The following is a 24,293-nucleotide window of genomic DNA, read 5'->3' as shown; positions in this document are numbered from 1 at the left end:
CAGAGCAGAAAGGGACAATCCCCTCCCTTGACCAGCTGGCGATGCTTTGCCTGATGCCCCCTAGGACACAGTTGGCCCTCCTGGCTGCCAGGGCACTGCTGACTCATATTCAACTTGCCATCGACCAGGACCCCCAGATCCCTTTCCACAGCACTGCTTTCCGGCATTTCATTCCCCAGTCTGTACGAGCATCTGGGGCTGCCCCATCCCAGGTGCAGAATCCGGCACTTTTCCTTGTTGAACTTCATATGGTTGGTGATTGCCCCATCCTCTAACTTGTCAAGGTCTCTCTGCAGGACCTTCCTGCCTTCGAGGGAGTCAACAGCTCCTCCCAGTTTTGTGTTGTCTGCAAACTTGCTTAGTATCCCTTCCAGTTCTCTATCCAACTCATTTATGAAGATATTGAAGAGCGCAGGGCCTAAAACGGAGCCCTGTGGAACCCCACTAGTGACAGGTCACCAGTCTGATGTTACCCCATTCACTATCACCCTCTGTGCTCCACCCACCAATTGCTCACCCACCACATGATGGGTTTATCCAGCTGTGCTGGACATTTTGTCCAGAAGGATCCTGTGAGATACAGTATCAAAAGCTTTACTGAAATCCAAAAAGATTACATCAACTGGCTTTCCTTGATCAACTGTGTGGGTTACTCTGTCATTGAAGGAAATCCTATTCAATAAGCAAGACTTTCCCCTCATGAAGCCGTGCTGGCTGTGACCAACAACTGCGTTGTCTTTCAGGTGTTTGTTAATACCTTCAAGAATAATCTTCTCCATAACTTTACCAGGAACTAAACTGAGACTGACAGGCCTGTAGTTTCCAGGGTCCTCCTTCCCGTTTTTCTTGAAAATCAGGACAGTGTTCACCAGCTTCCAGTCATCTGCGACCTCTCAAAAATCATCAAGAGAGGTGTTGCAATGACATCAGCCAGCTCTTTGAGGATTCTGAAATGAATCCCATAAGGCCCCATAAATTTGTAGGGATCCAGTTGGAGTAGCAGATCCCTCACAGTCTCAGGCTTGACTGGTGGTTGATCATCCTCACAGTCAATGGTCCCCCAGCTCAGGGCATTGAGACCCCCTTGGTCCATCATCTGTGAACTTTGAAAATATTTCTTATGGTAGTAAATCCCTTGTTGCAACATCAGCCCATTCGTTCCTGTCACTGGATGAAGGAAATTACATTCTTTACGCCTCAAGTCATGTTTTCTATACCTTTGATCATTCTCCATACTTTTCTCTCCAATCTCTTCAGCTGACCAGTATTTTATTTTAAGTGCAATAACCAAACCAAGATATGCTAGATGTTGGGTTTGGTTAGGTTTTTCCCCTTACAACAACAGAAATTTGACAACTGGAGTTCCCTTCAGTAAAACCTCTCCATTTCTTTTCTGCAACTTTTGCCTAGTTAGCCAGTTTCTATCTTTCATTGCTCAGCTGATTATTCTTACTGAAGTGCAATAATTTGCATTCGTCCCACTTGAACTGCATCCTGCTTTTCAGACCAAATCACCAATTAACAAGATTGTTTTAGATCTTAAGAGTCTTCTCCAAAGTACTTGCAGTTATGCCTCCCTCCATTTTCACTTTATATAAAAGAATACATCATCTAAAACCACTCTGAGATGACTCTCCCTTGCTTCCTTTGGTTTAATAAGAATTATGCAAGAATTTTTCACTTCAGCACACCGAGGTATTAGTTTCCACCCCAGTTCTGCATTTTCGGGGGCTTCATGCAGGTACCATTGCAATTATTTTGTGTATTTTGGCTGCTAGGGTAAATAACAACCTCAAACCTTCAATCAAAAACATTTACCTACTTCATTAAAAAATCCAAAATAGACACAAATTCAGATGTGAAAGCAATAAACACTTGTTTAGAATTTACAGCCAAAATAAAACTTGGCTTTCCCCAGTGTCATGTGGAACACACATCTGGACTTTCAAGCAGCAAAGTTACACTGCAGAAAAAAAAATTTAAAAGACAAAATTTATTGAAAAATAAATCAGGTGTATATAGAAAGAGAACAAGAACACAACAAAGCCTTGTTCTAACTGACTAATATAAACATTTACATTTTGCATAAGGATTAATGGATTAAGATCCTTCATCGTGAAGAGGAAAAAACGGCTGTTTATGACCTAGTGTTAGACAACAATAAATGGCTTAATCTGGTTTTCTCTGAAGGTAAAGCTGTATTTAGTAATGGATTTAAGAGATATGTACAAAAGTTTCTTATTTAATTTTATTAGCACGTAAACTCTAAAAGATTTTGGTACACGTTGTAGTGGTTTGAACCTTGTTTTCCCCAGAAGCTAAGAGAAGTGGTAGACCCCAAGGGGTGGAAACCCCTGGAAGTTTTGAAATTCTGCCCAATGGGCGCTCCTGCAGAAATGTAAACATACCACAACCAGACCGGAAAAGAAGAGTTGTAGTTTGGTTGTTGTAGAAGAGGTGGCCATGTTGTAGAGCCACGAGGAAGGGGCTCTGAGCCCCTTGGGGCCTCTGGCCCCCCTCCCAGCCCTGGCTGGGGGGCTGCAGGGACCTGGAACAGCATAAAGCTGGGCTAGGTGCCTGTAGTTATGCCGGGAGATGTTTTCTCCATGGGCACAGAGCAGCAGCCGACGACTGACCAGAGAAACAGTGGCAGAGAGCCAGAGATAAGAACCTGAACTGAAGAAGCAGCAGAAGCAACATGCAGCACTGCAGAGGAGACTCCTGGAAGGAGAGTCGAGGAAAGGAGAGCCAGCAGCTGAGAGCTACAGAGTTCTTGGGGGTAAGACTGATACCAGATCCCCAAAACTCCTTTGAGACCTCCTGGAAGGAGGAAGATGATGGACTCTTACTTGAAAGAGCCTTGAAGTGCGACATGCACTGTAGAAAGGAGCTAGAGAGCTCCGAGAGGAATGCAGGGGGAGTTGACCTTGGTTTCCCCCCCCTCGCACTGCTGCCACGGTGGCAGCCTGAGAGACAGGGCACAGAGGCCCTGCAGGAGATACCAGACCGTCACGAAGACTCCCCTGTGTCTTCGTGATATGACGTGGTGATACGACCTTGTCTGGGGTTACGAAGCCCACGGAAGACCCCTCGGTTGTGAGGCGATGGGGCCGGGGGAGCTTGAATACCTCCCTCGTGGACGCTGGCAGAAAGCCAGCTATCAGCTGCTGCATGAGATGAGAAGAAACCTGCTGCCTCAGAAGATGCTGCTGTTCAGAGACTGGAAGGGATCTGTCCTTCTTTCCCTCCTGGACTTTTATTTGGAGGGAGAAGAGATCTGATCCATTGTAAATACATATGTCATGGTAGAGATAGTTTGTGATCATGTGTATAATGTGATATGGTATTTATTTGTACAGTCATTGTAATATATTTCCCTTTCCCCCACTTTGGAGTCTGGTGTGTTTTGTCTGGAAAAACCTCTCTCACATTAGGTTGAGATGTGGGAGGGGGGATGGAGCTAGGGAATTGGATGTTGGGGCTATCTCAAACCATGACACACGTATATCTGTGTAACCTTTTACAATGGGAATTCCCACTCCGGTATTGCATGGGTTTATTTGTTTGGGTTTTTTTATAGGAAGGAAAAGTACCCCATGTCAACAGAAAATATGGTGAGATAATCTTCCTAAAATTCTGTTTGAATGGAATAACTGGATTTCTAATGGCAAAGCGATGATACGTGAACACCAATTAATATGCGAATTAGCAAATTCACGCTGAGAAAAAACAAACAGCTCATAGGCCATAACCATACACTGGGCTTCAGGCTATCTTCTCTCTGCGTCATATTACTTTTTTGTGAGACAAATAAAAGGGCAATGTAATTTCTGTGTTGTGTTTGATAGAAAATTTAGAAATGCTGTGTCTAGATATATTCTGTGGTGTAAAAGAGAATTATTGAAGTGTAACAGCTCAGAATTTTAAGACAAATAAGCAAGTTTTGTCAGCAGAGTGGAACACAGAGTTTACCTTTGAGCTTTCTCTACATAATCCTTACATTTTATGCTGCATTTATTGAATAAAATGCCTTGCTGTGAGTCAAACAATTAGTCTGGAAGATTAGTTTGGAACTTGAATTGGTTCCAGATGATAGAATCAAAATTAGAACTCAGTTACATACACATCATTATTAATTTGGTTATATTATAAAAATAATATTTATTTTTGTAGTGTAAAGCAATGAGGAAGTAACATACAGTAAAAAACACTATCCATAGCACAACAAAAACATAAAGTGAACTGAGTAGAAATTTTTGCAATATGAATAATGTGATTTTCCAAAAACAAGAGATCTGAAAACATATGCTTGATGTTTTATTTCAATTCCAGTAAAGGAACTTCAGCATTTGGAAATCTAAAAAGTAAAAGTGATCACTCAGTTGTCATTGCAGCATTGCTTAGTTCTGGGGTTCAGACTTTAGTTTTCCAAACTATTTTTTCTGTATCTCCAATACTACTCTATACCAAGTTACTAAGAAATCAAAAGTAGACTGCATGCTTTTACTATATAAAGAGATTTCTGACTTCTTGATTTCAAGGTTTTGGAGAGCAGAGGTGGGGAAGATTTAGTTAAAAGATGTGTAGTGAAAAAGACACAAAAATTTAAAATTCATGATCTAGTTAAATGACTTATTTTTTTCTGGAAAATGTAAAGCAGGTCTAGTAAAATTTAGAAGAAATAAACCTCTGCCCTTTAGTGTTATTGACATATAGGTAGCAACTGAATGTTCAGAAGAGCAAAAGCAGTAGTATTTGTAGGTACAGATGTTTAAGGAAAGAACCAACCACCATCCTGCATCAAAGCACATAATACAAAAGAAGAGAACAAATTGTTATAAAGTATATAGTGGATTTTATACACTATATATTCTATACTATATAGCATTCACCAGTGTATTCTGCCATTTAGAAGACTTTCAATTTATGCCTTTGGGACTGAACTGGGGAAGTGCAGACCCCACCTGAGTCTACTGCTACAGTCTGAGCTTCACAGCCTAATCTCTGCAGCCTGAATCTGTAACATCTTGAGTCCACTTGGCCACGACATGGACAAAAAAAAACTTATAATACACGAGTGAAAAGTCTATACTTGTAGACTTGGTGCAACAAGAAAATAACTACAGAGCAACCACTTCTGAATTTCAGTTTTATACTTTCCAGTTTCTTTCAAATGATTGAAAATTAGCTCTACTTTCACAGTTAAAAATTGTAAGATTTTATACAAGATTTTGCTTCTCAATCTCTTATTTATTTACCTTTATGAAGTATTTCCTATAAATTACAAGATATAAAGGTCACAAAAGTAATCCTGAATGTTCCTTCAGACCTTTACTCAGCTAAAGTCTAACAATAATTGTGTAGCAAGTTGTTGTAAAATTTATTTTTCAAACAAAAAAAAATTGTCTCTTCTGCTGAAAAACAAAGTATTTGTCTGTAAAACTAGAAAGGGAGCCTCTTCACTTGTGCCCCTGAGAATGCTGCTTTTCTTCAGATTAGTTCAATGGTGTAGATAATAAATGAATAAAAAAAAATCACTACTATGCATAATATTTTTAATTATGGAATGTATTACAAGTCCTAAATTATATTATATTTTCAGGCAGCGAATATAATGCTCTGGATTTCTGCCTAGAATACTATTACCATTTTAAAATACTTTCTATTAGCTTCTAGAAGGACAAGAGGGTTGATTTTCTAAACAAAAGATGTTAAGCCTTTTTGACTAAGGAATATCCTACAAATTTATTTTTTAAATCTTTGTACAACTGAATTCTTGTGAAAAAATCATCAAGAAGTTGAGCCTCACAATAAATGCAATCAAATTCAAGCCATGGATGCCATTTGGATACTATACATACACACCTGTGAAAGATTCTATAGCACATACATGTAGCTCATTTTGGGATAGCTAAACTACTTTCATAAATGCAGTATATCTTTTCCACAAAACCTTGGCCAAAATGAAAAGCAAGAAAATTAATTATTCTGCATGTACGTATTAAAAACTCTGCTGCCCATTTGAAAATGTGCTTATGGCACTTGCAACCATTGCTTCATTTTGTTAATGTTTCAGTCAGAGACTTTGAGATCACTCCATTTTTCCAGATATTTAATGTCTTAGGAACAATCAGATTATTCTCAGTGTCACAGGTTTATTTCACCCATTTACCTTATTTACTCATGTTAAGCTGGTAACATAAATTAGACTAAAGCATAATTTATGACTGTCTTAGGCATAGCATCTTGAAAGGCATTCAGTCTCAACCTGTAAACATCAGGGGACTGACAATTCATCTCTTTCCTGGTAAATTTACTCCAGCAGCTAATCATGATCCCTTTTATATATTTGTGTGCCTGATGGGGATATGCACATGCCCTGCACACCTATTACTATGCTCTTCTCCACTACAATGAAGTCCTTTAACATGCTGAAGTTATGCTGCATTCTATAGTTTTGTTTATTTGTTTGTTTGTTAAATAAACAGGCCAAGCTCATTTAGACTTTCCCAGGGGGGTATTTTTATGATGCTCCCATTTCAAAGTACTTGAGATAGTGTAGGCACTAGAAGAAATGTTGTTTGGTTATTTAGGAACACAAAAACAGCCACAGCAGATCAGGCAAATAATAGGTCATTATAGAAGGATACTTGGAGATACCATATAAGACAGGACAAGTATTTAGGATATGTTCATCAATTTCCATTCCAGGAGAAGTATATTTGTTCTCTCTTTTATTCAGTTACTTTTCATGCTTAAAGGTTTTAAAAACTTTTGCTAAAGGACCTCATCAAAAGTATTTCAAATGGGCACAGGAGATCTTTGCCTCTGGTTGCCTTACCCAGCACTCTGCCTCACTGGATAAGCAGACCTTGAATGGCAATCTTCCTCCTGTTGTGGGTCTCCTCTGAACCACCCTGTCATCTGGCACTCTCCTGCAGATGCGGGCCTTGAAACAGCACACAGTGTCACTTCCTTCCCATGCCAACGCAGGATCATCTAACCTATGCATGGAGCTGATTGAGCCAGGGAAGCATTTCAAGTACAGCTAATTTCTCTTGAAATATATAGGTGAAAACTGTGTGATAAATTACAATGCAATAAAGGATGACTTGCACATGGTTAAAAATATTTCTGCAAGTTACTAATGATACTGCTGTCATCCAACAGTATGGCTATTACAGAGCTGTTCAAAAACTTTCACAGAATATTCCAGCACAATTATTCAAACAAGGGATGCATTACAATGCATAAATGATCTTTTTACACGTGAATAAAGACTTAGAGCTAGCTGGATTATTTGGTTCCAACGTGGCTAAAATATAATTATTTCACTCGCAGAAAGATTCCTATTGTGTTTCCCATAACTATGTGATACATTCTCAATGCCTTATTGTGGCATCTGCATGCAGAGCACTTCTAAACTAATTATTGGTATAATTCTCACACACAGCCTGTATATGTATCACAAGCATGGGCAGATTCACTTGCTGAAGCAGAGTACTTGTTTTCTTTGCTAAAAACTGAGAGGGAAAAAGGAAACAAAATCTCTGTTCAGTGTATTACATACTACAAGGGGCTCAGTGCAAGAGAGAAAGAATATTTTTGATTACATGACTGCAAAAGCTGTAACACTGCCCCTTATTTTTATGACTAGCCTACATTTTCTTCCACCCTCTACAACTACTTATGAACTGTAAAATATATGCCTGGGCTTGATTTTCTGAGTTGAAGCTGAGCTGAAGCTTAGTCTTCTGAGCTGAAGCTAGCAGTAAGGGAGAACACATCCTCCATATGTGCCAATTCCTTTTCACCTTGTTAAAGAAGACTCAGCCACCTCCAAGAGAAGAAAAATGCTTCACGGGACTCAAGACAGAGAAAGGCAGCACAGACACTGCCTTTACAGTTTCTTTACAGATATCATAAGGGAAACATTAGCACGACCTGAGACCTCACTGTTTTTTCAGCAGAGCTGCTTTTACAACACAGAAGAGAAGGGTCTCCCAGCAGAGCCAGCTAAAGAGACACCAGCACTGCACCGCTGGGAGAGACAGCTGCAGCAGAGCCAGAACTGCCCTCCAACACCTCCCCCGGAGCATGGGTTTGTCTGCCCCTGGCACTGCTGCTGAGCAGGAGGTGGGTGGGTAGCCAAGCCCTCTGCCTCTTTAGGGAAATATTGGCTGAGGAAAGATTCAATCAAAAGATCCTCACTGTGATTTCTGGCTACAGCAGTTGCTAAAAACTAAGGTGCTCCTTGGCCGTTATTTTCGACACCTTTGAATTTTGATGCCTAATGTCTTTGTTACGCTCTCAGCTACAAAATGCCCATTACTGCATACACGCACACTTCTGCAGTAATTAGACCCACTCACTGCCCTGGTTCTATGTGTTAATTGAACTTCTGCTGCCATTACTGAGGGTTTAAAGAAAGCCACTAGACAACAACAAGGTCAATGAGCACAAATCTGGTGCCTACCTCACCAATCATGACACAGAAAATTTTTTCACACTTGTTTCTGTATTTCTTCTAATAAAAACATGTCACTATAGAGGGCTCATATTTAAGTCTTGAAAATTAATGTTCAGGAATCTGAATCTCAGGAAATATTTCCTCATTTTACTGAAATTAACAAGATCATTCTGATGAGTGCTTATGAAAGCAGATATGAACCATCAGAGCCTAATGCTACAATAGCACACTTCTTATAGCACTGTTGTCAAAAGAAAGTTTAAAAACTAAAAATGAGAAAAAATGAAAAATACAGCCCTATAAAAGCTGTATACACATATGGCCCTATATGTACATATATACACTTTTAAATACACATAGTACTTAGAAAAGGATTAAATAATTATACTTAGCAGAAAGTAGAATTCAAAGAGAAAGATGGCTTTGGTTCAGTTAAGGCAATACACAATATCAGCAAACTGGTCAGCAAAAAAACTTTTTCTTAGGGAAGCTTTTCAGAAAACAACTGAAAGGTCACAAGGCTAACTCAGAAGAGGTAAGGCAAAAAAAGCAATGCAAAATAAATTGAACAGAATCAAAATCTTGTATTATCCTTATTATGTTCTGTCCTCTTTCTCCATATCAGCTGCAAGCTATTGAAGGAAATTATTTTTCTGCTTATGTAATTGGAAAACAGAACATGCTATTCCTTTAATTGTGCAGATAAAGCAGATGTCTCATGCAGATTTTCCTTTCTTTGGAGAAAAGAGGAAACAAAAGTCTTTCCCCAAAGCAAATTTTATATTTCTTAAAAATTTTATGCAATGTATTAGTTTTAATGTCAACTTCTGAACCAAAGAAACCTCAGGGGTGGAGGGACTTTGGCAGAAAGCAGGCAAGAAAACCACCAACTTAGAGACACATCTCTTTACTATAACCTCTTTCACAGCAGCAGCATGGTCCACCTGACTCTCACTTCAGATGAGCCTGCTTATTCCATATTGCTTTTTCAGGAAGAGATACGTGCATGTGTACACATATGTCATAGACGAAAGAACTGGAGGAAGACCTGGAACAGGTACCTTGTGGATATGAGCCGGCCATGCGTGCTCACAGCCCAGAGTACCAACCGTATCCTGGGCTGCATCAGAAGAAGGGTGGCCAGCAGGTTGTTTATCCCCCTCTTGTGAGATGCCACCTGGAGTACTGCATCCAGGCCTGGGGTCCCCAGCACAGGAAGGACATAGACCTGTTGGAGTGGGTCCAGAGGATGGCCACGGAGATGATCAAAGGGCTGGAGTACCTCTCCAATGAGGACAGGCTGAGACAGCTGGGGTTGTTCAGGCTCCAGGGCTCCTTGTCCATGGCTCCAGGGAGACCTTATTGTGGTCTCTCAGTTCTTAAAGCAGGTTTATAAGAAAGGTGGACAAGGGATAAATTAAAAGAGGGTAGATTCAGACTAGTTATAAGGAAGAAGTCTTTTGCAATGAGGGTGATGAAACACTGCAACAGGTTGCCCAGAGAGATGCCCCATGGTAGATGGTAGATGCCCCATCCCTGGAAATATTCAAGGTCTGGTTGGCTAGGGCCCTGAGCAACCTCATCTAGTTGCAGATGTCTTTGCTCTTTGCAGAGGGGTTGGACTAGATGACCTTTAAAGGTTCCTTCCAATCCAAACTATTCTATGATTCTGTGATAGGGTATTTTGTCACCAACTATTTTTCTTCACTGATATTTTGCTGCAGTATTAATTATTTGGCCTAGCTATTGATAGCCTTTCAAAATGACTATTCAGAAAAGTTTCAAGACCAATGCCCTTGATAAAACTGCAACTTTCCTGTATTCATTATGCTCTAAATCACATCTAAAATCAGGTTTGCTGTACTTCTTTCCAGGAGTCAATGGGTAACTATACTATCATCCATAAATCATACTCTTCCACATGACTTAAAAAGACCAGAGGTATTTTCTTTCTAAGGCTGATAGTCTAAACAGATGTCTAGGAAATAATACTTTTCTTAATTTACCCTGTGACCATGAACAGATATATCTTATTTACTGCCTATGTAGATATTAATATAATAAATCAAATCATAGCATATTCAAAGCACAAGGTGTAACAAAGTGTATCAAATGAAAGTGGGTTCCTCCCTGCACCATTGACACTGGGTTCCATGAAACTTGGAGCTCCTAACAGATATTTTAATTTAAAAAAAAAAAAAAAAAAAAAGTTAAATTCCGTAGGTTTTTTTTCTTTTTCACAGTCTTGCCAAAATTGTTGGCATTTGGTCAGAAACATCCATTTAGTCATGAGCCAGGATAGTGGTTGCAAAAGCACTGAGATGGCTTTACTGACATCTCTGTATTTTGCTTTCCACTGTGCCTACTTAGCCACTTTAAATGCTACAGGCTATCAGTTCTGATACTGCAGAATGTAAAAATGGGAAACGGACCCACCTTCTAACCTCTCAGGCCACAGTCAGTGGACATTGGCTGAGCTGACATTTACATTTTCAGCTCATCAACATCCCCCCCCCGTACCCAGACAAATATTCTTGTAAAAGAGATTTTTTTAACACTAGGACAGGAAGCACAGAATTCTGAGTAGAAGGCTATTTCTCTGTGCCCTGTACTTCCCCTAGAAACTCTCTTTCTCTACCCAGTGACCAGCAACAAGCAGACCGATACCCTACACAGAAATGCACTTGAGCCTATGTTCCTGAATAAGCAAATGAAAGCATTCAAGATTTCACATTCAAGAATTCACAGATTAGAAAGAAAAAACTAGCTGTAATGTATGCAAACTGCATCCCTCAATACATATTTTTAGGTGTATACTGATTGACTTGTCTCAGTGTTTAAAATTAAGTTGCCTTTAGGCAGTCAGGTCTCTTTCAAGAGCTACTGATGAAGATATTATTAACCTTTGGTACTGAAATGTTTTTAGTAGCACCTGATTTATCCCAGAAAACAACATTGCCATTTCATCCTAGCCCTGGTCTGTGAAAATTTACAGCTTAGAGGCTTTCACTTGTTTTGTTTTTTCAGAAGGAGGTGCCAATAAAAACAAACTACCCATCAAAATGATACTGATACAGACTGTTATGTGAGGGATGCATTACAATTTTATCTCTCTTCTATAAGGTATGATTTAAAGGTAGATATTTTTTTAAATTAGTTATTTTAAGTGGTTCTATATTAAAACAGAATATATTGAGCAGACCAATAGTTATTCTTCCTCCTGTCTCCTCTTCCCCTGAAAGGTTCACAGAACGTATTTTTTCAATAAAAAGCTGGGATTGTGTCTGTCATTACGATTTAATTGTGATACAACTTGTATAAGGATTTGTTTTATTGAAGTGTAATAACAATCACGAAAACATCCATATTAATCCTAGTTCAACATCTGGATATAGGCATATCTTGGCTCCCCATGAGATGAACAACTGAATCCTGTGTATTCTGACTGAGGCAGTTCAGAAGGTCACTAAGCAGGATTACTTGGCCACATAGGAATATAGCATTTCCTTCTCTTTGTTCAATTCACATTCTTGTAACTACTTCTGAGCACGTAAACAAACTTTATAGATAGTAAAATAAAGAAATGCTTTGTTCTTGAAATGTGTGGTCTGGTTTACTTGCAGTTGACAAGGCATTTTACAGGAACACATTTGACTTTTTACAAGTTTCCAACAGCAGTAAACTTTATTCCTGCTGACAGCAGAAGGAATTGCTGTGCGCAGAATAAAACTGATTGGTTTAAAAGTCTAACCCTGTTTCATGTTTTGTCCTCTAAGGTTACATTTAAATCTGTTTCAGACAAATTATTTCATAAAAACCAATTCTTTCTATGTTACTGCAGTAAAAATATGTATAAGTGAACACCAAATCATCGCAAGGTAAGGGAAGATGGGTTTTTATTTGAACTGGAAATAGGTATTTAATTTCCTCATGTAGAAAACAGTATTTTCATGGTGAAATGTTCAAATTAATTTTTTTCTTAGTTTACGAGATGAGAAGAAAAAAACATTTAAGCAAATAATAATAAAAGAAGCAAGAAACAAACCCACCATCATAGCCCTCTGCAGCAAGCAGGCAACTTGTGTATTGGCCCATGATTCTTGGGCCAAATTCTGAAGTAATTCTGAAATAATTCTGAAATAGTGGCAATTCAGCATACACAGAGTCTGAGAAATACCATATGAAGAAGGGGCACGTAACACTGTTATAACAGTTCTGGTTTGTGAGTGATGATCCAACTTAAGATGCTCCAGCGACCAGCTACTAGCTGCCCACTGCCCCTCCAGCAGAGCTTCCTAACTACTGATGAGACAGCTGTATTTTACTTTGGATCTTGGTTTGAAAGTGTTTGCATCCCCTAAAATTAAAATTTATAGCACTTTATCATTGCTAGAAAAATTGTGCACTCGCAACTACGCAACTGGCTGGCAGGTCAGATAAGGGTGTGCGAAAAGCACAGAACTGTGTTGAACTGACTCAGGTAACACAGTGGAAGGCACCTTCATTTGGCTCACATTGTGCTACTGGCTTCTTCCAGTAGACTTGCATCTTGTTATCTCTCCTGTTCCCTTCTTCTTCATACCACTGGCTTTATCTGGGCGAATCACAAGAAGATGCATGAAGTATTTACTTATCAAAGCTATAGACTATTTTGGCATTGTTATCGATTATTAAAGAAATCCGTAATTTTAAATGTAAACAAGTTCATGTACATAGACAAAAATGTGATGAGTCAGTGAAATTTCTATTCAATTAGACTTCTGTTTTAAATAAAAATCACAGCATTATCATAAGAAAAATGTAAGTCTATCTTTATTTTATTAGTTGTAGGAGCATACTTAGTCACCGCAGATGGAAACAATATTGGTACCTGTGATTGCCAGTCTCTGGAAGTACCATTAGCTCTTTATTAAAGGCTAAGGTAGCAAAAAAGTTATTTGGCATTATAAGAAACAGAAGAGTACACTTGTTCAACAGAAGAAGACAGTTTTTCTCTAATATAATATCCAGTGAAAGCTGAGTGAAATGGGTCTCAATTTTTTTTTCATATGATTTAGGGGAAATTTGCATTGCCCAGGAGCACAAGTTTTGATCCTATACTTAGATCAGCAAACTATAAAACATATGGCATACCAATTCAGTGGTAACATTCCATTAGAACAGTAAGACAGTAGCTGTCTTAATGCCATCCAACTCATACTGACAATAGAAACATCAGCTGTTTTCATAGGTTGTCAAATTTTTCTGGTCCCATCACCTCCTATGCAACCCCCTGTGTATAGACATGGGCTTCCTACAAATTTTCTGAGTAGTCATTTGAGTTTTCTAGCACCTCAAGAAATAAATTTCACTCTTTTTTTTAATATGCATTAAATGTTGCACATGCCTTACTTACTGCATGGTAATGCTAGCACAAAACACTTGGTTATCCTATTTTTTTTAAAATTACAAAATACAGGGCTAAATCTGAGAATAATTAAGATATGCCAGTAAGGCATCAGCAACAGTGCAGACAGCCATACAGCCATTTTGATTCAGTTTACCACAAGCTCAGCACACCATCACTGTGCTGTCATTAGTTATTGCACCCTTTAGCCTTCCCTTTCAACTTCAAATCATTACATTCCACTTGACTATTCTAAAACTGCACTGGCAAGCACTGCACGTCTATTACAAAATAATAGCATTGTAGTCTGATACAGCAGCATATGCCCAAGACCAAAACTGAATTTTACTCAATATAATCTATAATTCCTAACATATCAGGTGCTAGGCTTCAGCACAGCTCTCCTAGTGCTCCCTCTCTGCTCTGCTCATCACGCTCCAATTTTCTGCCTACTAGGTAGATTCATTCATTGATCAAGGTTTACAAAAATCCAAGTTCAATAGGACAGACAGCACCTCAGCAAAAAGTTCCTTCTGTTTTATGCCTGTCAGCACCATGACGGAAAGATACTACTCACATACCCATAATTTTATTAATCAACAGCACAAGTGGTCTCACTAGACTGAGTAGATGACATATTTACATGAACAGTGAATGTTATCTACCTCATCTAAATTAATACTGAACAAAATAGGCAGCTTAACTAGGGAGGAGTCTCTTCTGGGCAAATAGATCATTTTCCAATCACATACTCACTTGCACCTCATAATGAGTTGGGGGAGAAACGAAGGTAGGTATGAGATCAACTCTAAAAATAGTAACTCGCTCCCTTGAAAGCAAGATATACGTACAGAAATGACAATGTCAATGCCAGTACTGGGGAAACAGCACATTCTAACTATCTTGTTAGTCTATGAAGAATGATATACTTCTGCCAGATTTTTCAAAAAAATCTAATAAAACATTGATGAAATGGAAGAATAATTCTCCCTGCATGAAGATTAAGTGAGAACATGAGTCTATACGACAGACAGGTTTTGCATTCATCTCATGTCTGCTCAACTGCAGAAGTCATTGGGAAATGGTACATAAAATATTTCTAAACTGATGTGTATCTGAAACAGTAGATGCCAAGTCCTACAGGAAGTGGCAGTCAATATCAGCTTGTTGCTAGCTATTTTTGCAACCACCTATTAGGTTTGACACAGCTAGGCAGTCTCATGATAGGACTAAATCCTCTTGTTTCAGAAGAAATAAAAGGGAAGATAATTATTACCAGTATTTACATACCAGGTACTGTATCTAAATGGATAATTACACACAAGCCTGTGTGCTGTCCCTTCAGAGGGAACTGCGGTTCTGACAGTATAAGGTTAGAACTAAGGGTAGATGCCTTAGGTACCCCACAAACAGGAGTAACTCAGCTGACTTCTACAGAGTATTTATCATCTGTTGTTGATGACTCAAGCAAAATGAAACACAGATGGATCTTGGTCCCAATTTTTTTTTTCTTTTTTGCCTGAAGTCTTCTAAACTTCTGAGAGGATTAAGCTTTTGTGTTGTTTTGGAGGAGTGGATTTTTGTAGTGAGTGTCTCCTAGTTTGTACTTATTCAGAGCTAATTTTCAAACTATTGAAAGTAATAAATGATGCCATGAGTTTTATCTTTAAGGATAAGTAGTCTTCTGGAATAAATTTCCAGCCTCTTTGTAATGCATTCTGAAATCCTCTCTGCCATTTATTGAGGCATAGATCATTCAACTTCCTTCCTCACACATATATATCACACGGTGAATGGGATTTACAACAGCCAGCCTGCTCAGCAGGGAGACTCCTGAATTACCCAAGACAAATTACCCAAAAAGTAGGAAAAAAAAAAAAAAATTAAAAAAAAAAGCAGACTATAATCTTACATGTCTCCTGAAGCCTTACAACCTTGACAGAAGTTTCTCTACTAACTGCAATTCACATTCTTAAATGTTCTACTGGACTATATATATATATATATATATATATATATATATATAATGGCCAGTCTTCGCGAGCGAAGATTTTGGGAAAGTCTCACCCCGTCCAGCCGGCGCAGTGGTTTTTAGTGAGACAGCCAGCGGGCGCTGAACTGAGGCCCACCCTTTAGTCCTGATTTCATCTGCAGGGGCCGAGCAAAGCTTGGACAGTGGCAGTGAGGTCCCCAGGATGTAGGTTTGTTTAGAGTGACCTTCTCGTAGGTGGATTGCCTACCAAGGCTGACGAGCTCCACCTGCCCAGGGGGCCGGGAATCGAACCCGGGTCGCAGAGGTGAGAGTCAGGCACTCTAACCACTAGACCACTAAGCAATCACTTTGAATATAAAAATTGGCTCAATCTTTTCTTCAAAATAGAAACAACCCCTCCAAGTTTTGCTACAGTCTCATTTTATTGTTTAAAATATATGTAGTTTAAACTAATAGTAAAAAAATTACATTAAATGAAGACCCAGGCAATTTTTACCTCATTTGGACACTTATCAAGTGAAAGCCATTGGGGTCACTATTGTGTGCTGAACTCATGTCTGCAAAGAAATCACCCTTGAGCACCCTCATTAGATCTCAGTCCTCAGGAGAATTCGCTATATCTGGTGGACGAATATCAATGCCCCTGAACAGGATAAATCCTAAAATACTCCTCTCAGTCCAGATGGGAAATATGCAAACAAATGTGTTAATCATTAGTGTGATGTGCCTAAGCAGCATTACTAGGGAAAACTGAAGTATTTGCAAATGCTTGGTGCCTGGTGAGTGAGGTGGGGTCTTCATGGATTCCTTTCCAGGACAGATCCTCCGTTGCATTGTAGGCAACTTCCTCATAGCAGCTCCTAAGGGAAATAATGAATGTTCCTGGAAAACACAGGACTTAGAGCTCTCACAGCTTGACTTGTTAATGTCTTGACTACTTCCAAAGCTACTTACACTAACCAAACCATGTTTCTGCCTGAGCCTCAAGTGCCATCAGGAAGGACAGAGTGCAGCTAGCCCTGACCCCTCCCACCACAGAGCGGGGAGGCTGGATGTGCAACAGTTAGGCACCTTTCTGAGTTCAGATTTAACACCCTTTCCAATATAAGGCTTTAAATTGAAGGCAACATAAAAGGCTTTAAATCTAAAAGCCCAGATTCTGAGGCTTAATTCAACTAGCTCTCTTCCCCTTTATTATAGGTAACCCGTGAAATTTTAGATTGCCTTTCAACCTTTGTCATCTCTGTTGATCTATGTGCAGAAACATACTAGCTTATAAAGCAGTAAAGGCGCTATTGATTTTTTACTTCTAGTTTTTATTGTTTCATGTATATTGGCAATTTGTTAAATGCAAGTCTAAGTTAAGCAAACATGAAACCTTTCTCTAACACAGTTCATTTACTTGTCTTCGACTAGTTAAATGGCAGAACTGTTTATGGAGTTCTTTGTGCACTAGCTTTAAGAAGAAATAATATAATTTATTATTACTGATTAACTTCATTTGTAAAGAATGTTACCTGTAATTTCAGTGGTTCACGTCATTTTTTTCTCAACTGCAGGTCCCAACATACCTGGGCAACTGCACTGCCTGTATTCAGGACAAAGTTTGGAAATTTTCCCCCTTTCTTGAATCCAACTCAAAATAAGATATGAACAATTCTGAATAGAAGAAGACCTACATTACTAAGAAGTAGAAGTATCATCAACCTGATCTTGAAGAGTGAAAATAACAAAAATGCCTGCGTGGATCTGATCCACTTTCCACCAGGATCATGGTACAAAGAACAGTGCATTTAGATAGCACAAATTAAAATTAATTCTGTTTTCAGTTTATGTCCTACCAGTAAATGTACACAATTACCTTAATACAAACTGGGAAGGATGTGATTTTTCAGTAGTGGAAGCTTCCGTTCACTAACACAATTTGTCTCTTCAAGAGTTGTAGGAGCAGGAAGGTGGAACCTATAAATTCCAGATCGTGCTGCCCACATGAGCTGAAGAGGACTGCTAAAAGAAAGAAATATGGCTAAAGGCCAGATTTTTATGCCTGAGGCATTCTACTACTTGTGTCACTGATTGTTAGGCATATCACTGATGTGCTTCTGCTGATGTAACCGTACTGACTCAATTAAGTACTGCTAATTTTAAATTGCAGAAAGATACTCTGTCCTCATACAGTACTTTTCAAGCAGTGCAAATACACAGCGTTTATACCACACAATCCTCCTCAAGGTGTTATCTAGAAGTATAATAAGGCAGGTACAGATAGAACGCTTTTTTTATAAAGTTGTTGAACACCAGAAGCTTGCTTTGACTTACTCAGTACGTCTGTAAATCTGGCCTTGTGGTATTAGCTGCAGTAATGCTTCTGAGAATAAAGCCTTGCATTTTCTATCTCTCACCGTTGTGGCTTAGCCAACAGTCATTCCTTCCTGTGACAAGGAACAAAACCCAGTGCTTGTGGATAGCAACCCCACAGTATCTTTCTTCACAAAGTGCTTTGTTGTGGATCAAAGAGTTAACATGCAGTATATCTTAGAGGAAGCAGAGGATCAGATGGCTTAGCAGATAAATGTGTCTTCATTCTTGGACTGTTCAGTAATTCTGGCTTTACAATGCATTATATATGGCTGCAGTCAAAAGTACAACAGGGCGTTAAGAAGGTTTCTGTAAGCTCTTTAAATGTACAAAGTATGTAAAAATAAAGGCAATAGTACAATCTCTAACCTGTGTTCTCCAGGTTTCTTTTGAAGGAGAGAAGAAAATGACAGCACTTTCCCTACGGGGAACTTCCAAGTCAAAGTGAGAAAAGACTCTATTTGTAACTCAGTGTACCTTTTTTGTTATTAATATTTGAATCCTTATCTTTGTCCTTTGGAATGCTGGACCTTTAGAGGACATAGAAACAAGTATGCTGGGCATGGATTTACAAAATTTATATAAAATACCACAAGGTGAAATGATTTCACAGGAAAAATCTCTTGTGACATTTTTACCAGAATACTTTACAAGCAATCTTACTCCTGGTCTAATCAGAAAGCTGGGAAAGCAGTATCAACCTCCAAAAGGTTAAGGGACATAATAAGAAAGCGTGACTGGGACTCACAAATATGTCTTCACATTAGAGTGATTTATCTTTGAAAGGCTCTAGCATGAGTTATACATTGTCTCCAAATCTTACATTCAGACCTATACAAACAACCCAGCTTTCAGTAGCATCACACACTAACCTCTTCCATTTCAGGAAGAAAAAAATGCGTTGCTAACCTTTATGTAAATTCCTTATATCTGTTTTTTTGTAAAGTGCACAATACAGTGGCAGAGGAAGACAACAATATTTATCCAAAAATCCGTGAAGAACAGGAAGAGAAACTGTTTTTTTCTCTTTAATCAAGCCTTCAGATTTTGCTGTATTTTCCATTTAAAGAATGTTGAACTTAGCAAAGCTGTAATGTACAATGTCAAAAAGCACAGGTTATACTGATTCTCTGCGGTGATAGTACACGAATGATTTCTAAAGTGTACAGTGAGAGCACTGCCACTGTCTCGATCTTTTTTCTGTGTCTGCTGAACAACTATATTTTACACACAGAATTTTCTCCAGCCTCCTGGACTATGTCTAGTCTTTATACACATTGGGAGATTGAAAGAAAAGCCCACAATAGGAACACAGAGAAAAGGAATTTGCATGTATATTACTTTAAAACCATTTCAGCTTGACCTTTCATGAAAAATGGTTTAAAAGCTGAATTCTCTAACTGTGGATGCAAAGGTTAATTGTCTTTATTGAGTACTGCTGATAGGACCCTAGTAAACTGTGAACATAGGTAGAGAAGGGAAAAGAAGGGGAGAGGTTTTGCATTAAAAAGACTAATTCCTTAGTATCCACACTAAGATGTCCACATCCCAAGCAGAGACTTGAATAATTGAAGTGGGTTTTCATAAGAGCATGTTGAGTGTTATGGAGTACTATACTTTCCATTATGGAATGACTGACTTAAAACAGAAATATACCCACCCACCTAGTCTCATCAAAAGTCATCTCTGGCCCCTTCGTTTAAAAAATAAATAAATTTTAAAATTACAGACTTCCTTGAGGTATTAGTTCTCCTGTTAAATAGTGCAGTGATTTACATGTTTAAGACCATAAAACTACTGTTTAAACCATTGTTTAAACTCTTGTGGTTTCCCTGTTTGAATTTTTTTATCAAATATTTCACAAATACATAAATTGTATTGGAAGACTATTATCGCAGAAACCTCAGCTGTGAGCAGTTTCATGGGGATGTTAAGTGAGTAGTTTTATATCACCAGGAAATGCAAAACTGTAAACGGACTATAAATATTCTCTCATGAACTGAATAAAGAAATTCAGATAATGCTTACAAGACGATTCAGAAATAAAGTGTTTAAAGTTTTTTGCATATTCAAACCGCTAAGTTCAAGACACTTAAACACTATTAAAAAACATCTTGGGATTGTAACGAAAAATTCTCACTGAACCAATGTCTTCAAGTAATAAATGGTTTCCAGAATGTTTTTTATTCCATCATATTAATAATCACACTGTTATGACACATTCAATTACAAACCAACTTTCCTCCAGAAAAGTATCAGTGTTTTACAGACTACAAGGAATACTATTTCCTACTATCTAAGACCGTACACAAACTCTGGATTCTAAACAAATGTAAGAGAAATAGTCATGATATAATTGTCTGTCAAATGACTGAGCAAATGTGAAGGACAAAATCTGTAACAATCTATCCAGTGTCAATGAAAATGACAAATCAACAGAGTCCAGCAAATACAAATGCCTCTCAACTATTCTTTGCAAATCAAGCTCAGACAATTTCAAGCAATTACATGCCTCAACATAAGTTTTGACTACACTAAATGCAAAGTAAGTTAATTCATCATATTTTATACATATATACAAAATAAAAAATCCTATAAAATGCACAATACTCACATAACCATACATGTGCATGTATGTTCAAAATGTAGGTATAGACTCTCACATACACTTTAGGTAACTTAAAGTCCTTCACAACACTAAACCCAAGACTACAGTGCAACTACAACAGAATTATTCAGTTTGTGTTTTCAGCACTACTCCTTTAAAACAAAAACCCCACAGGCTTCTGAGTTAAAAAGTCAGAGGAAAGTTCTTGTATGCATCTGAGACAGAAGATGAGACAGATCAAAGGAAAACCAGAACAGCTCAAAACCTCTGGAAGAGTAGTCTCTATTTTCAGTACTGATTTCTTTCGTCAGGCTTTCGTGCACGGACTAGTAAGGGGAAGCACACCTAACCTCATTAGTAGGTGTTGCACACATGATACTTGCTCAATTTTTCAGAAAACCACCCTTCAAAATATCTATTCATTATACATCAACACATATAATTCAGAATTCATTACAATCAATGCAATAGATTTCAAATTTCTATTTAATGCCTGATCTGAGATGTATGGAAGCTTTATATATCACATATATTTCCAGAACCATTATTGTATGTTATTAGAGACAGCACATTTGATTTGTATTAGTAGGGAAGTTGTCACTATTCTTTTTGTTGCTTACTGGCATACATTTGTCATAATGGAGAAAACCCAATATCAAGAAACAAAGTGTTCAACCTGTTTCCAGAATTCTTGGCAAGCTCTGTTACAACACTCTGCTACCATATTTGACATTCTTGACATGAGCCCTCCGTGCAGTGTGGTGCGGAACAGGGTCCACGGGACACCTCAGGACCTCTGGCTGCCTGCTATCTGTATCCCCTGACTCTGCCTCTTTGGTCTGGCAAAGGGCTGTGTCGGCCCAGGGGAAAAGCAGTGGAGCACTGAAATGATTTCGGCTCTCCTGAGGCTACCCAGAAATTGATGAAAGCTTTCACGACTTGGAACAGTATTGGAGATGTTCTTTACTGTGCCCAACTACAGCAAGGTCACCCGCTGGGAACCTCCTAGAAACCCAAGAGCTTTGTCCTCCACCTCGTACTGCTGCTGGTGGGAGAGAGGCTGGACGGTTCGCCCTGCGGGGAAACCCCAAACTGCAGAAGCGAGGTGTGCTGCCGCCTCGCACCGCGGTTTGGCACCCCCGGCGCTGTTGGCGTGGGAACTGCTCCCGGTGCCGCGGGCTGGCGGCTGGGCCCGCACCACCCCCTGCCGGCGGCGGGGCCGCGTCCCGCTCCCGATCCTGATCCCGTTCCCGCGGCGGTGCCGGGAGGTGTCCTGCCGGCGCCTGGGATCTCTCCCAGCAGCCACACGTGAATAAAACACTGGTAAAAAACAGGATAAGCAATGTGACAAAGTGGCTGATCCCAGAGAGCTGCTCAGATCCTAACAGCATCTGCAGAAATGTCTCCTTTGGAACATCTTCTCATACTTATGGGGGGGGGAGAAGATGAAAGTGCCGATGCTTACTTCTCAGCTCTGCTGCTTTGCTCAAGGTCGCTCAGCCTCTACACGCTGCAACATGAGTCCTAATGGCAACGCAGATGACTACGGGATTACTGGCAGCCCATAGCTCTGCCCCAGCCCGCGCTGGATGCCAGGCTCACAGCGGGACGTGCCTCAGGCTTTAGGACAATACATACGAAGTGCTGCCCCCTTGTAGCATAAACAAATTTTCTTTAAGGACTCTTTAAAAATAATCAGGTACAATAAAACTTCCCCCCCCCTTAAGAGGAAGACTCGGTTCCTGCCTTCCCCACACCAGCTGCCTCCTCTGAATACTGGGAAGGCTGAGGCAGTAGGGAGAGGACTCCCCGGCAGCTCAGGCAAGAAGCTTTTGCGGTGTGGCAGCCCTGCAAGCGCTGTGAGTATCAGCGGTTTTCAAGCAAATCAATTGTTTTATGGCCTTTCTTGTCCGGCGCTTCCGTCACCTTAAATACTCATACAGTGTCACAGTCCTGGGGTGGTTTTCCCTGGGGGGATTTATAGCAGTTCGGAGCAAGACTGGGGGGGTGAATCTGTTTATCATTAATGTCTTACACACAAGTATGCTGAAGTACTTTCTGCTCTGGTTTGTAGAAGGAAACCCTCAGCAGCAGCTCAGCGCTCACCAGTTTACCTTCCCAGAGAAGAGCTCTGGTGCCCAGAGGGGGTGTCCCGAGCATGGTTGTGCATGTGATACAATATAGCCTTTCCCCTACTCTGCCACCGCTTTTTTAGCGCTGTCTCCGCCACCACCGCGGCGAGGTGTCTGTGTCCCGCCCCTCCGGCTTGGCCCCGCTGCGCTCGCCCCGTGCGCCCGCTGCCTCCCCTGAGCCAGCCACCCTCTTTACTGCAGGTAGATAGATAGATTTTTATTATGATGATTTGAGCCAAATCAGGGCCGGGGGCGTCTGGCAGCAGGTGTGGGCAGGCTCTCCATCTCCGCAAAGGAGCATGCTCAGCGCTATCAGGCATGCTCCTTCAGTGGGGAGGGAGGCAGAGCTGGGCCGGGGTGGTGGTGGGGGAGCAGAATCCTCACAGCTCTCACCGTCCTAATGCAAAGTTTGATTGTTCCAGCGGCCCTGGAGCTGGGGCCGGCCCTACGCCTCTTGCCCCGCATCCCGCCGCACTGCCTCCGCTCCGCTCGGCTGGGGGACTCGGGCGCCCCGGGGGCGGGGGATGGGGGGTGGGGAAGGGTTTCCCCCTCGCTCCCGACGGCGAGGGGAGGAGAAAGAGGTAGGAGATGCCCAGGCGAGAATGGCTTCGGAGCCAACTTCTGCCGGGAAACCCGCAAGTCCGCTGCTGCCTCCTCCCCGCTGCCGCCAGCGCTCATGCAACGCCGAGAGCACACGGGCAGCACCATCACCACCACCATCATCACCACATTATTAACACTATCATGACGATGCTAGGGGCCCTGCAGGCGGAGGGGAAGCCGCGCTCGGCTCCGGTAGCCGCCTTCCAGCGTTTCCCCGCGCCGCGCGGCGGCCGCGCCCGTCTCCGCGCTCCCCGCCTGGGCTGCGGGATCCCCGCGCACCGCCCGCACCGCCCCGCGCAGCCCCCGGGCCGCGGCCGGGAGGCGGAGAGGGCAGAGGGGGATCCAACCCCCGTCACAACGACGGTACCCGGCGGGTCGCCTACCTTGAGTTCCTCTGTCTCCAGGTTTGCTGATCTGTCCATAGAGCGAAACTGAACGGAGCGGAGAGGAAACTAGGGAAGTTGTGCCAATTAAAAAAAAAAAAAAAAAAAGAAGAAGAAGAAAAAAATTATAGACAAAAAAAAAAAAAAAGAGAAGCGGGGAATCTAGTCTCTCAGTTTCCAGCCTAAACTCAGCCTTGTCCTCCAAACCCTGGCAGCTCCCCTCAGTCTCATTCTCCGCGATCACGCCTCCACCGGTTAAAATAAACAAATAAATAAATAAATAAAATATTTCACTTTTTTTTTTAATAACTCCCTTAACGATTAAAGCGACAGGTGATCCTTCCCTGGTGAAAGAGATTC

General features: G+C 40.5%; 1 protein-coding gene across 1 annotated transcript in view; it reads right to left on the bottom strand.

The window, feature by feature from the left end:
• The window catches only part of SGCZ (sarcoglycan zeta), a 435,251-nt gene extending 411,189 nt beyond the window's left edge, over window positions 1-24,062 (bottom strand). Inside the window, exon 1 of the mRNA XM_039378555.1 lies at window positions 23,934-24,062. Coding sequence (XP_039234489.1) covers window positions 23,934-23,972 — 39 coding nt within the window. The 5' untranslated portion in view covers window positions 23,973-24,062. The remainder of the gene's footprint in view (window positions 1-23,933) is intronic.
• Between the last annotated feature and the right edge of the window lie 231 nt (window positions 24,063-24,293).

This window comes from Pipra filicauda, unplaced genomic scaffold, assembly GCF_003945595.2.
Source record: "Pipra filicauda isolate LSUMZ 115617 unplaced genomic scaffold, ASM394559v2 scaffold140_size2443280_pilon, whole genome shotgun sequence".
In the NCBI taxonomy this organism is placed as follows: domain Eukaryota; kingdom Metazoa; phylum Chordata; class Aves; order Passeriformes; family Pipridae; genus Pipra; species Pipra filicauda.
This window is presented reverse-complemented; position numbering and strand designations above follow the sequence as displayed.